This window comes from Urocitellus parryii, chromosome 2, assembly GCF_045843805.1.
Source record: "Urocitellus parryii isolate mUroPar1 chromosome 2, mUroPar1.hap1, whole genome shotgun sequence".
Taxonomy (NCBI): Eukaryota; Metazoa; Chordata; class Mammalia; order Rodentia; family Sciuridae; genus Urocitellus; species Urocitellus parryii.
Window position 1 is genome coordinate 128,139,904 of NC_135532.1, and position 12,909 is coordinate 128,152,812.

Genomic DNA, 12,909 nt, shown 5'->3' on the forward strand with positions numbered 1-12,909 from the left:
CCTTAAAATTAATTCATATCATTCTTCTGTGACATCCTAAAGTCTCTCCATTACTAATCCCATTAAGTCAACCTTCCATCATTAATTCAAAAGTTTTGTCTCTTCTGAGAGTCAAACAACAAGTTTGATATGATGGCATCAATGCTTAAAACAATATTCCAAGGCTGAGAATGTAGCTCTGTGGTAGAGTGCTTGCCTAAGGTCAGTCCCCATTACTGAAAAAAAAAAAAATAGCATACTTTTAGCAATTATGTGATCATGTGTGATCTACTATACATTTTTCGGTTTTCCAAATACTACCATATTCTATACCAGTGGTTCTTAAACTTGATATTAGAAATAATCTACAATGCTTTAGAAAACACCTATGCTTGGGCCCCCATCCCAGACCAATTAAATTAGAGTCTCTGAGGATGGGGCTCAGACATTAGTATTTTTAAAATACTTTCCCCTGGTCTTTCCTTTGTATTAAACATTTAACTGCTCTACTTGGTTTTAAGGTCAATGCTAATCTCCTTGTGTAAGAAATCTTTCTCTCAGCTTAATTTGTAAAATCACATGCCTTGGCTTTAAACCAGATAACTCTACTCCTCTTTCCTAATCAGTCTATATCCTTTTAATCACACAAAAGAACTCATATTACTTCAGTTTTATTAATCAAGCCCTTTGACAAAATGTCACTTAGACATCTAGTTATTATTTGAGAATCATGGGTTCTACCCAACTTTCACAAGTTCGGAAAGGACCATATTTAATATCAATTTTCATTCTAAATCTTCTAGATGTGTTTTTTTTTAATTCTTAGTAGGAAAAAGAGATTGACAAACTCCTAAGGTTAAAAACTACAATTGAATAATGGTGTTTTTTTTTTAATTTTTATTTTCCACAAATCTTCTCTAAACTGTGGTGCATCTACTTACATCAGGATCTTGCGATGTCTATTAAAACTCAGACTTACCAAGTCAGGTCCTTGAAAGGACATATTTAGGGGTTCTCCATTTTAGGCCCTCTTTTACATTATCAGAATAGATTCCTATGCTCATGGTTTTATATTAAGGCAAAATTTAGATTTTTCAACTAATAATGACATTTTTCTGCATAATCTTTATCCTATTTCAATATTAACCTTTTAATGATGAAGAATTATAAGCAAATACTATATTATTTACACAACAAGAACTAGAAACTAATGTCCTGAGGCTGCATGTACCTGGATGCCATTTTAATCCTGCTGAGGTTTGTAAGCTTAGGTATGTGATTTTGCCGTCCATTTCTTTACCTTTCTGATAAAGAGACCCTGCCAGCTCTGAGATTCTGTCAATTCTGTCTGGAATGTAGTGAAATTGCTCAATCCATTATCTAAATATTTCAAAATAACAACAATTCAAACAAATTCAGAAGGGTGTGTTGTGAAGATTGAATTTTAGAGATGTAGGACAGCAGCATGTTTGCAGTGTAGCTCTGCTGCAGAATCCTCTGCTCCCTCCAGAGACAGAATCTCCATTATTCACCCAGGCATCATAAAATTATAAGAAATAAATAAAATAACATTAATTTGGGGTTACAAATATTACATTTATAAAAGGGTAACTTAATAGATAAGTAGGGGCATGAATAGATGTAAGTACAGATAGAGAATCTGTTTTCAGTGCACTTTTAAAAACAAAATCCTGTCTGGAGATGCGGCTCAGTGATAAAGGACTTGCCTAGCATGCATGATGCCCTAGGTTCCATCCCCAGGACCTCACACATAAATCAACATTATTTACAGACTGACAACATATCAAGTTTAATCAAAAGTAGTTAGAATACAAAAAAAAAAGATTCATAGTTTCTTAATAATAATGACATAAACGTGAAGGAGAAGCAGGAAATAGATTCACTGGCTCTATTGACAGGAGACTTGCTTGGTTTCATCAAACATTTACTAACTCCTGCCATTCTGTAAGAGACAAATATAAAATGATGATAAGAAAAAAGAGAAAGAGACAGAAGGGTGTGCGTGAATTGCAAGAGGATTTTGAGAACAGCAGTTCAGCAACCCAGCTCTCCAGGAGTAATCCACAGAACTGGATCACCCACTTGCAGATAATAGGATAACTGGAACTGAAGGCACTGGCTGTCCTCAATACACTGTTATGTATTAACAAATCTATTTATTCAGAATTTAAGCCTTTCGGTAATCCACAAAAACATAATCAGTAAATACTTAAAGGCAATTTTGTTTGACTTGATCTATATTAGCAGAATTCTTCTACTACATAGCTCAACTAATATTTTTACCTCAAGTCACAGAACAGTTCTTCCTTTAAATTATGTCCCAAGTTTTCAATTTTGTAAATATTTCAATAAAATTAACAAAGGCATATTAAAATGGGTGAGAAATCATAATCTAGAGTTGAGATATCTTTTATTATTATTAAGAATGAAAATTCAGATTGCCCTATAAATAGGATACAAGGACAATATCTTTTATGTTTATAAAAGTATCTTTTATATATAAAGTCATCCTATAAATAGGATATTGGGCAAGTACAATATCTGGGAAAATGGGATAAAAAGGATTGAGAAAAATTTTTATGACTCCCCCACCCCAAGGAATGTCATCAAATTTAGAGTACTAGTCTGAAATTAAAATCTTCTCCTCTGCTATTTATATTTAAACATTACCATGATATTATGTTTTCTTTATTTTCTTTGGACTTCTTTTCTCACTCAGATCAAGAAATGAGAGCTGTATATCTCTAAGACTCAATTTATATTATGTCTGTTGTGTATTCTACCACTGAACTGGAAGAAGTCAAAATATTTCCTAAAGCTATGAATTGTTCAACAGAAATCACATTGATTTCTCAGTTCCAATTTGACAATAAATTTAATAATGCCAACATTTCATTTCAGGGTATTTTGTTTCTCATAAATTAAATTGATTCTTTGCCATTATAATTATTCATATGACATCTAAAATTGTAGCAGAAATGATCCCATTTTTTAAGATTCTTCAACTTTTTCTTTTCAAAATCACAGTTCCATTTTTAAATTTTAAGTTCTTTCTTTTTACTCCCTTAATATCTATTCTAACAACCTTGAAAGAAAAAAAGTCAATAGTTTGAACTAGGAACTTTTATTCAATTATCATTGAAAACTAGATATTTGTAAAGTGCCTTTCCACCTCAAAGAAACACAGCTCTGAATAAAACATAATATCTGCTTCCTTGTTAGGCCTTCAGGGAGAGGAGACCATCTCCATGAGTCCAAAAGAAGAAAGAAAAAAGCAACAAACTTAAAATGGGAACAGTGAAGAGTAGGCTTAAAGGAAGGACCTTTAACCAGTAGCCAAGCCTGCATGGGATTGGCAGGATGTGGGCCCGCAAGTAGGGATAACTGGGCAGGAGATAATGAAGCCAGGAGTAGCGGTTTCCCATGTTTACACTGAGTAGAAACAAACATACATCTATCTGTGAAACAGGCATATAATTTGGTTTTCAAAATGCCTACCCATCAACAATAATAAAAAGTAAGGTAACAATAAAAGATAACCAAGTCTCCAAGAGGGAGAATTGCCAGAACAGCAGACATCAAATTTAGATATCAAGGACTCCAGGTATAAGAATTATTAGTAAAAAAGTATAATTAAGTTTAAAGGTAAAGAGCTAAAAGTCAGAGTCCTCAAAATGAATGAACAGCAAAAGACTATCCAAATTTATCATATAGCTCTAAATAAACCTAGTAGAGGAAAAATTTAGTAAAAATTAAGAATGAGGGACTGGGGTTATGGTTCAGCAGTAGAGAGCTTGCCTAACACATGGGAGGTCTTGGGTTTGATCCTCAGCACCACACAAAAATAAATAAATAAATAAATAAAATAAAGGTATTCTGTCCCTCAATAACTATAAAATATACATTTTTTAAAAAATTAAGAATGAGAGGTATGAGTTATGTGCAGTGTGGACACACCGCCTTTAGAAACACCTCACTCAGGTCAAGAATATAAGAACACCTCCTAAAATATAAACAAAAATCTGAACAAAGAAATGGGTGGGAAAACACAATGTTTTCAGAGAGATAGCAAATAAATAAATAAATGGGAAAATACTGGATGTGCTTTCTCACTATTTTAAAGCTGTCAAATATCACCAAACTCAATGAAATTTCAGTCTGAATACTAATAGTATTTTTCATGGAACATAAATATTGATCCTAAAATTTACTTGAAAGAATAAAATGCTAGAGGATAAAGTTGAAAAAGAAGAACACTAAGTAGAAATTGACCTACCAGGTATCAGAATATTGAGTTAAATTATAGTAGTTAAACTGTAGGATGTGTATTGTGTGTGAAAAAAATAAGTTGGTAAATGTAAAGAATAAAGTATATAAAACAAATTCATGTACATAGAGTAATTCAGATGATAACAATGCCAATTTAAAACAGTAGAAAAGACAGACTGTTCATAAATTATCTTGGATAGCCATTTACAGAAGAAAAAAAAATCTTTACACAAAAATAAATTGCCAAGTTAAATTTTTAAAACATTACTGGTATAAAGTGTTAACAGAAAATAAAGAAGGACACTCTTACAAATGGAAGCATTATGGAAGACATTCCAAAGATAGACACAAAATCCAGATCCACAAAGAAAACCATTTCTGACTCAATTTCACAAAAATTAAAAACTTTTGAATGAACAAAGTCACATAAAGTTTTAAAATGTATGCTTGAAAGAGGTAAAATATTCTAATAAAAGCTGATCAAAAATTTTTCAAGCTACTACAAATCAGTAGGAAGATAGTCAAATTTATTAAAATAAGATAAAGTTCACGATCAATTAATGCATTAAAATCAGGAAATATAAATTAATATTTGAAAAACAAATTCATGCTAATATTTTGCCCTTCAGATTTATAATAAATAAATAAATCAACACTGATGGTTTCCGTTCTTGAAAAGAACATGGGGAAACAGGCACTTTTAAACACCTCTGACAAGTATGTCAGTTGGTCAACACTTCTACACTGAATAGGCAATATATAAGAAAATCCTATAAAAGAAGTCACATGCCTATTGATCCAATCGCATCACTTCTAGAAATTTATCACAAAGAAATTAATTTATGAGGTCTTAAAATGTGTAAATGTCTGTGTGTGAATGTGTGTGTGTGTGTGTGTGTGTGTGTGTGTGTATGAGAGAGAATCACTAAAGACTTAGGAACTATATATTTTAATCCATAGATGATTGAATAATTGAACCATGGCCATCCATATTATAAAATACTATGTAGTTTAAAAAAAAGGTTTATGTATATTCACACAGAATGTTATCCAAGAGATGTTACTTAGGAGAAAGTAATTGAAGAAAAGTATATTTCATGTGATTCCATTTACATAAAAAACTAATAAATACTTTTCTTTTGTACGCACACAAAGGACAATGTATATAACAATGCATTAAGTATTCAGTAACAATGTGAGAAGATGTACATCAACTATCAATTATTTCTTGAGAGAGAAATTGACTTGAAGGGGAAATGAAAAAGAAAAATATTCACTTTTTGCACTATATGCGTCCTCATCATTATAATCTTTAGAGGTGGGCTGGGGATATAGCTTAGTCAGTGGTATAGCATCTGCCTAGCATGTGTGAGTCACTGGGTTTAATCCTAGTACTGCAAAAATAAAATAAAATAAAAAGAATGTAACATTTATGGGGGAGAATCAATCCCTTTATTCATGCAATTTAAACAAGATGAAAATACTTAGCTTCTGGATGGGTGATAGAAATTGGGGTAGAGGGCTGTGTGGAGGGAAGAAGACAAATAGGTACAATGCAATCACCAACACCAAAGTCTGGCTTTGTATTTTCTTTGCCAACCACAGTTCTACAATATAGACACCAGGCTTTGGAAAAAATCAGAACCTCAAACAAAGGATTATGTTACAAACTGATCTGATTCTGGTGGCCAAATCAGGATTAGTAGCCCAGGAGTTAGGAGTAATAGAAAAGCTGACTTCAGCTCATTGATTGGAATGTTAGACTCCAGCAGAGCGATTCCTCTTGGGCCTTGAAAATGCTTTCAGTCCCCTGATGGTTCCTCCTTCAATTGGCCACATTACTGACTCCCAGCAGGGCCTTGCCACCAGTGACTGCCATTAAGAGAATCTGCTTAGGATTCCAAAATATAGTGCAACTGGGCTGTTATTCATGACACCAAGTTCTTTAGAAATAAACATTATTTAATCATCACTGGGAAGTGGCGATAGAACAATCTTCCAAAAAAAGATCTAAAGTCTCAGATCATTTTTGGAAGAAATTATTTTAGATCCAAATTTCTTTGGTCTACAAATCCTCTAATTGAGCAACTTTTCAACCAAAACCTGATTCAATCAAAGGCTGTTTGAAAAAGAATGCTTTTTCATTTTCCCTGTTCTCTCACTTACCTCTAGTCCTATTAAAAAAAATTAATTTATAGCAATAAAGCAGAGGTTTAACCGGGCAGCAGAAAGCTCTGTGCTTCGTTGTAAAGACATAAGAACTGAGATTATCATGCATTTATCAAAGTGTAATGGATTCAGACTAATGTGAATGACAGCATGACAAGCTTTATTATGATGTAATGGTTCATAAGTCAAACCAAAAACAGAAGGACAGAACTACTTTCAAAAGAGGCTAGGTGGTCTTAAAATTGATGTCAGCTGTTCACAATCAATTTTGACTCTAAGGACATTGTTTTCACTTGCTTTTAAAGTTATAAAACCTTTCTTCGGGGAACTCTTAATGGTAAAATATCTGGTATTTGTTTCATTTTTATGTTTGATAATGATTCATCCACTTAATTATGATTTATTGAGGACCTTGTATGCATATGACGCAATCCAAGTAAAACAGAGTTCCTAATTTCATGAATCCTATCATTTTGTTAACAGTACATTAGTTCATATATTATATTCAACATGTGTTTAACACACTAATACTCGCTAGATCCTGGGAAACACAAAAATAAATTCAACAAATGATCCTTGCCTTCAAGCAATCAAAATCTAATGAAAGGTACAATGTACATACACAATGCTCCAGTATACAAGTTAGATGGCAAATTCAATAATGAAAGTTAAGACAATTGTGCTGACAGGTTTTAAATTAAAAGGCACAAGTAGATTTAACTAGGATATCATAAAAAGTTTTCACTTTGAGTTTCTTCACTACTATTGTTCACTGTAATGTGCCTTCACTTCAAGTGGTCAACAAATAATCACCGAATAAACACTACAGGTGTTCAGCACAGTGAGACACCAAGAATACAAGCCAAAAAGATCCTGACCCTGGTTAAGGAAGCACTCTACCACTTTAAGCACAGCATCACAAACGCTCCAAGGACACATGCAGCAGAGTGCATGGAGAGAAAGTCTCCAGGAGAGACTCCAAAATGCCCGAAGCCTGGAGGATAGATGGCACATGTCAGTTAATGGAAGAGAGGGGACTAAAGACAGAAGAGCATGTTGCTAAGCCAAGAAAGTGCATGGCAGGAACAGCTGTTTGATGGAGTTCTACAGCACTAAATAAATGAAAGAGAAAAGCAGGAAGTGAAATAGGACTGGAAAACAGGAGGAGAGCTTTTTATGAAAGTTTAAGAATTTTAGAGTTGATACATGGAGGATAGATATAAGAGCATGAAAACTTTTGTCTTGCAAACTACTATTAGAACTGAGGACAGACTGGAGTCAACCCAGTCTTAAAGTCAGCAGACATTTTAGTAATACTGCAGTGTTTTGCAGGAAACAAGTCAAGATTTATAATAAGAGCAATGGCAGCTGAGATGGAGATGGGAGACTGACAAATGTGTCTTGTTGGTAGAATCAGCAGGAATTGAAGATTTATTGGTAAAATGGAAGGGAAAGGGAAAAGGTTTATATGATAAGTAACAGAGTGAAACAGTAAGTTTAGTAGGACTTTTGGCTTAGGTGTGGCTAAGGAGTTGAAGGTGAATTTCCATATAAATATGTATATATAATTTACACATATTTGTATATTTAAACATTAATTTACACGTATTAAATTTATACTATATATGTGTATGCACATGTATATGTTCATATATGTGTGTGTTTATATGCTTGTGTGTGTACCCTTTAGCATAGAACAAAAATCCAGAGTCTCAGGGACTTTCCCCACTAAACTTATCACCCCCTTTTCTTACCATAAACAAGTATCTTGAAATCTATCACATTTTTAACTGGATCCTTAAGTCAAGAATTATACAAAATGGAAATTTTATAGAAGCATTAAAGATAATATTTTTAGAGATTAAAAAATTGACTTAAGTGGATACATACAGCAAAATAGTGTGCCCAGAATTCAACTTGGACTATACAGCTCTGGTGCCATACTTTTTCCACAATATTTAAAATATCCTTTCAAGGGCTTAGGGTACAGTTTAGTGGTACAGCATGTGCTTAGGATGGGCAAGGCCATGGGCTTAATTCCCAGCACCCAGAAATACAAATAAAAACATCCCATCAAAACCATCAAATAGAAAAGAATTGTTGAGTATAATTGAAATGTGTTTCATATTCTCCAGATTAGCATTAATTTCTATTTTATTAAATCACTTCTGTATCAAAGCAACAATAGCCACTGGCTATACCTATTTAACTGTACTATCTAACAACATTTCAATAAGACAAAAATTGTCCCCATTTTTTTTTCTTTGAATTAGTGAGAAATTTGAAAACTCTTAAAATGTGACATATTGAGAGTCCAACAAAAGGGATTAAATCCATGAGTCAGTTCTTGGTTTGAACAAGATTTTAATGAAATACTTGTGTAGTTACCAAAGAACTATTTTTAAATAACCATCAATCAACACTTTTTTAAAATATAGATTTCCAAAGACATAGTAGTTAGTCAATGTATTTTAAAAATTAACATCAGCTCTCAGAGAAATTCAGGCCCCTTGAGAGTTTTCAGTAGGCATTGGGAAGGCAGAACTAAATTAATTGTACAATATTACTTACTTTATCTCTGGAGAAGCTGAAAAGTTGTTTTCTTTCAGCAAAGAACTGGACAGCTATTACACTGGCTGAGTGACCCCAAAGGACACCAACTGGTTTAGAAACAACATAGGGATTCCAAAGGCAAACTTTATTGTTAATGCCAGCAGTTGCTAATCAGAATTAAAAAGAAAAAAAAAAGTAAAAAAAAAAATAGCATGAATAACCTTTCTTTTTTTGAATGAGTTTACACATATCTATGTTAGTAACTGCCTTCTAATGAACACCAAAGCACCCTTCCTTGTCTTGAAGGAAGGAAAGTCTTGCCATTGCCTAACTAAAATAGGCAACTAGACCAAGCTATGAGCCCTGGCAATAAAAATGGTTGAAATGGAGGAGCAGGAGAAAAAGGGTTTGCCTAGCAGAAAGGGATGTGCATGAGCCGAAAGGGAAAATATGGTACAACTTAGGAGCCAACCAGCAGCCTTCCCCAGCAGCGGACAGAATCCTTCCTAATCCTGAAGTTCCCTCTCTTCAAACTGGGCTGCCTAGGAGTGTAGACAGTGTTGGAGCTATCCAGGAGCAAGAACAGACTAGGGCAACATTGGAAGTTCACAAATTAATAAAATAGAAGGAAGAAATTATTTTCACAACTAATGAAATAATCAAGAATATATAAGAAAACTAGCATCACAAATGTATGTTTGTCCTATTTTCTTGGTAAAATAAAGTATTTGTGAATATGAGTTGGTTATATTCGGGGAGCAGTTCAAGATCAAGAGGTATAATACTTATTCAGGTGGGTGGAAACAATGTAACACTCTCTTTTGTTTCCCACTTTAGGATCAGCTGTGGAGCTGAGCTTATTCACCTTTATTTTTCCAGCACTGTGGCAAGTGAAAATAGTGATCAAATATACAGGAAAATGAATAACTAATCAGCTAATAAGTTAAATGGTTGATATTTGAATCCTTGCAAATCGATTCATCAACCACCCCCCTCAGCCCTCTATAATATATCTATAATACTCCTTTTAGATTTTGTGTTGACATTCATGGTACTTTTTATCATGATTGTCAGCTAGTATTGTTGGGAATTTTAGGAATCCAATAGCTAATGTCAATGTTTTTTTTGATGAATGATACCTAATGAATGAGGACTAATATAACCTCTAGGCCATGAACATTCTTAATAACTAATTTGTCAATTTTTAAACAATACATATTCACCTCACATTTTTATAATGTTTGAACATTAACATATATCAAATATCAACTTCAGAATGTCTAGGTATTTTATTTAAATAGTTAATATCTGAAAGCCTTCATATTTCCTAAAATATACTATTTATGTCAAAAGAACTCTTCCTTAGTAAACTAAAGCTAAGCTCAATTTTTCAAAAATTGTATTCCCAAACGGCAAGCGAAAAACATTCTGCATTTTGCAGTTCTCTATTTAGCAGTGTGTGTGTGTGTGTGTGTGTGTGTGTGTGTGTGTTGTGCAATGAAACTGATGTATTTGGGTGCAACATTTGGTGGTGTTAGAAGGATAGCAGAATGGCAGATGTTGCACAAATTGTCTTCTTTGTCTATATCATTATGCACCCCCCACCAATTCTAATAAAAAACACTCATTAAAGCGTTGGGGTACTTTTTCATATTTTCACCCCAATGTAGTTTATATACACCACACATAATAATGCATCATTATCAGACATTCTCAGGCAATAAAATATGAGCTGTTCAAGTTGGTCTCTCTGGCAATAAAAGCAACAAGGTAGAGAGGCTCCGTGCATACAAATATGCATTCTAGACTATTTATGAGGCCCTCATAGTTATCATGATTTATTTTACATACCAATTAAATTGAGCCGAGAGTGGTAATCAAAAGCATGAACGCCCTGGGCAATGTCGAAGGATGTAATTTTAAGATGCTTTTTTGATTTCTCTCTCCAAGCCAGCACCACAGTATTTGTATTGCTGGTTGTACTGGAAATGATAGCATCCAAAGATGCATTATAAGTCACTGAAAAAAAAATTAAAAAGAGGAAAGCAATCTTTAGCTGATTTTTTTATAAGATATTAGGAAAATAGAACAGTTTAGGTTAAAAATTAAACTCACACTATAATGATGCAGCTCAACACTTAGAAAACATCTCTTTAACCTTTTCCCCACCTCCCATCAAAGAATTCACAGTGAGAAGTTGCAGCAAATTCTGCATTCAGAATTTCTTCCCTCTCTAGGGACAACTTAAAATATTTTATGGAATACATGGAAGGAAACAATATTAATCACAGTAATCATATGGGATGCTGGAGATGTAAATGAGTATTGACCAAATTCCCATGTTCTTCCTTCTGGGCCTGGAACAGGCAAATAAGAGATTACCAACCATCTGCTGCTCCCCAAAGGTCCAGCTCATGCTCAAACAATGGTTTATTTAGATTTTACTGGTCTAGCATATCTGAGTGTCAATGGCCAGGACTCAACTCCCTGTCCAGATTCACAAACACAACAAGAGGCTCAGGACAAAACGGCTGTCCCTATGTTCCCAATGAATCCGTGCCAGGTGTTACAAAGCAAAGTCTTACCCTCCAAACAAGGATAATGGCCCTGATGACTGTTGCCACCAGGACCTTTCCATTCCTGTCAGACGCACAAGCTCCAGGAAGCAAATAGTCACACAGCTGCTCAAACCACTGTGCCCTTCCCAGTTAGGTGGAAGTTCTTTTTTCTTTTTCTTTCTTTCTTTCTTTTCTTTTTTTATTTTGTTCAATCATTGTGCCCAATGTTGAAAAATTTCTGATTTGACCTTAGGATCAAATTCCTGCCTCACATAGAGAAGGATTTTGTCACTTTGCGTCACTTAAGGAAAGCCACTTTAATAGAATGATTCGGAAATTATTTCTAAACTACTTCTTATTTAGAATCATACATGAGTTTTGTGGAAGATAACTGTCCATGATGGCTTGCATTTCAGTTCTTCTTATGAAACTAAGCACTCACTGCCCTTTATTTTAGATCATGTTTTCAAAGATGCTTGTATTGCAAACAGTCTTGGAATGTAGAGATAGTTGTGTTCCTTTGGAGCAAGGGTCAGGCATACTTATTACCCAACATAATAAAGACAGTGTCTTTCTCTGGAGTAGGAGGAAGCATATATCCCATAAACTGTAAAAGACTCAGATGCCCTAAATTTGGGGGTTCTTCTCCTGTAATGCATGTGTTGCCTGTGGAGACCCTCTTAATTTCCATTATGGACATGTGGCCAGAAGAACAGAACCAGGTATGCTAATGCTTATGCTACTTGCTCTCCTGAGAATAAAAAAGAACTTTTTCTCAGACATAGGAGTCTCATGTCCATTGTCACTGTAAGATCTTTTTTCTTTTTAATTACTCACTCAAAGTGAGAACTTTATTTGTAGCTGACTCTACTGGAAATGGCAAGCTGAACTGCAAACAGCTAGCTTGAACACAGCATAAAAACTTAGACCCCTCACAGTTCTTAGCCGGCAGTGCTATGATCCAATTTTGTTCCTCCCAATTTTCTAGGTAGAAATCTTGATCTTCAAGTTGATGGAATTAGGAGGTGAGGCCTTTATGAGATGATGAGGTCGTGAGGGCAGAGCCTCATGACTGGACAAGTCCTGGTAAAAGAGGTCTGAGAGAGCTCTTTTGTTCCTTTCTGCACATGAAGCAATGGCTGAAAGGCACCATGCATGAATCAGGAAGTAGCCCTCACTAGACACCAAATATGCTACTGCCTTAACCTTGGACTTTCCAGCCTCCAAGACTGTGAAAATAGATTTCTGTTGTTTATCAGCCACCTAGTTTGAAGTATTTTATTAGAGCAGCTGAACAGAATGAAACAGAAATTTTTGTACAAAAAAAAATATGTGCAATTTTATATCAGGAATAGCATCC

At 34.3% G+C, this 12,909-nt stretch overlaps 1 protein-coding gene across 1 annotated transcript in view; it reads right to left on the reverse strand.

The window, feature by feature from the left end:
* Wdr49 (WD repeat domain 49) overlaps window positions 1-12,909 on the reverse strand; it is a 142,019-nt gene that overhangs the window by 84,422 nt on the left and 44,688 nt on the right. The window contains exons 5-6 of the mRNA XM_026403648.2: window positions 10,843-11,010; window positions 9,010-9,158 (exon numbers count right to left, since the gene is read on the reverse strand). Coding sequence (XP_026259433.2) covers window positions 9,010-9,158; window positions 10,843-11,010 — 317 coding nt within the window. The remainder of the gene's footprint in view (window positions 1-9,009; window positions 9,159-10,842; window positions 11,011-12,909) is intronic.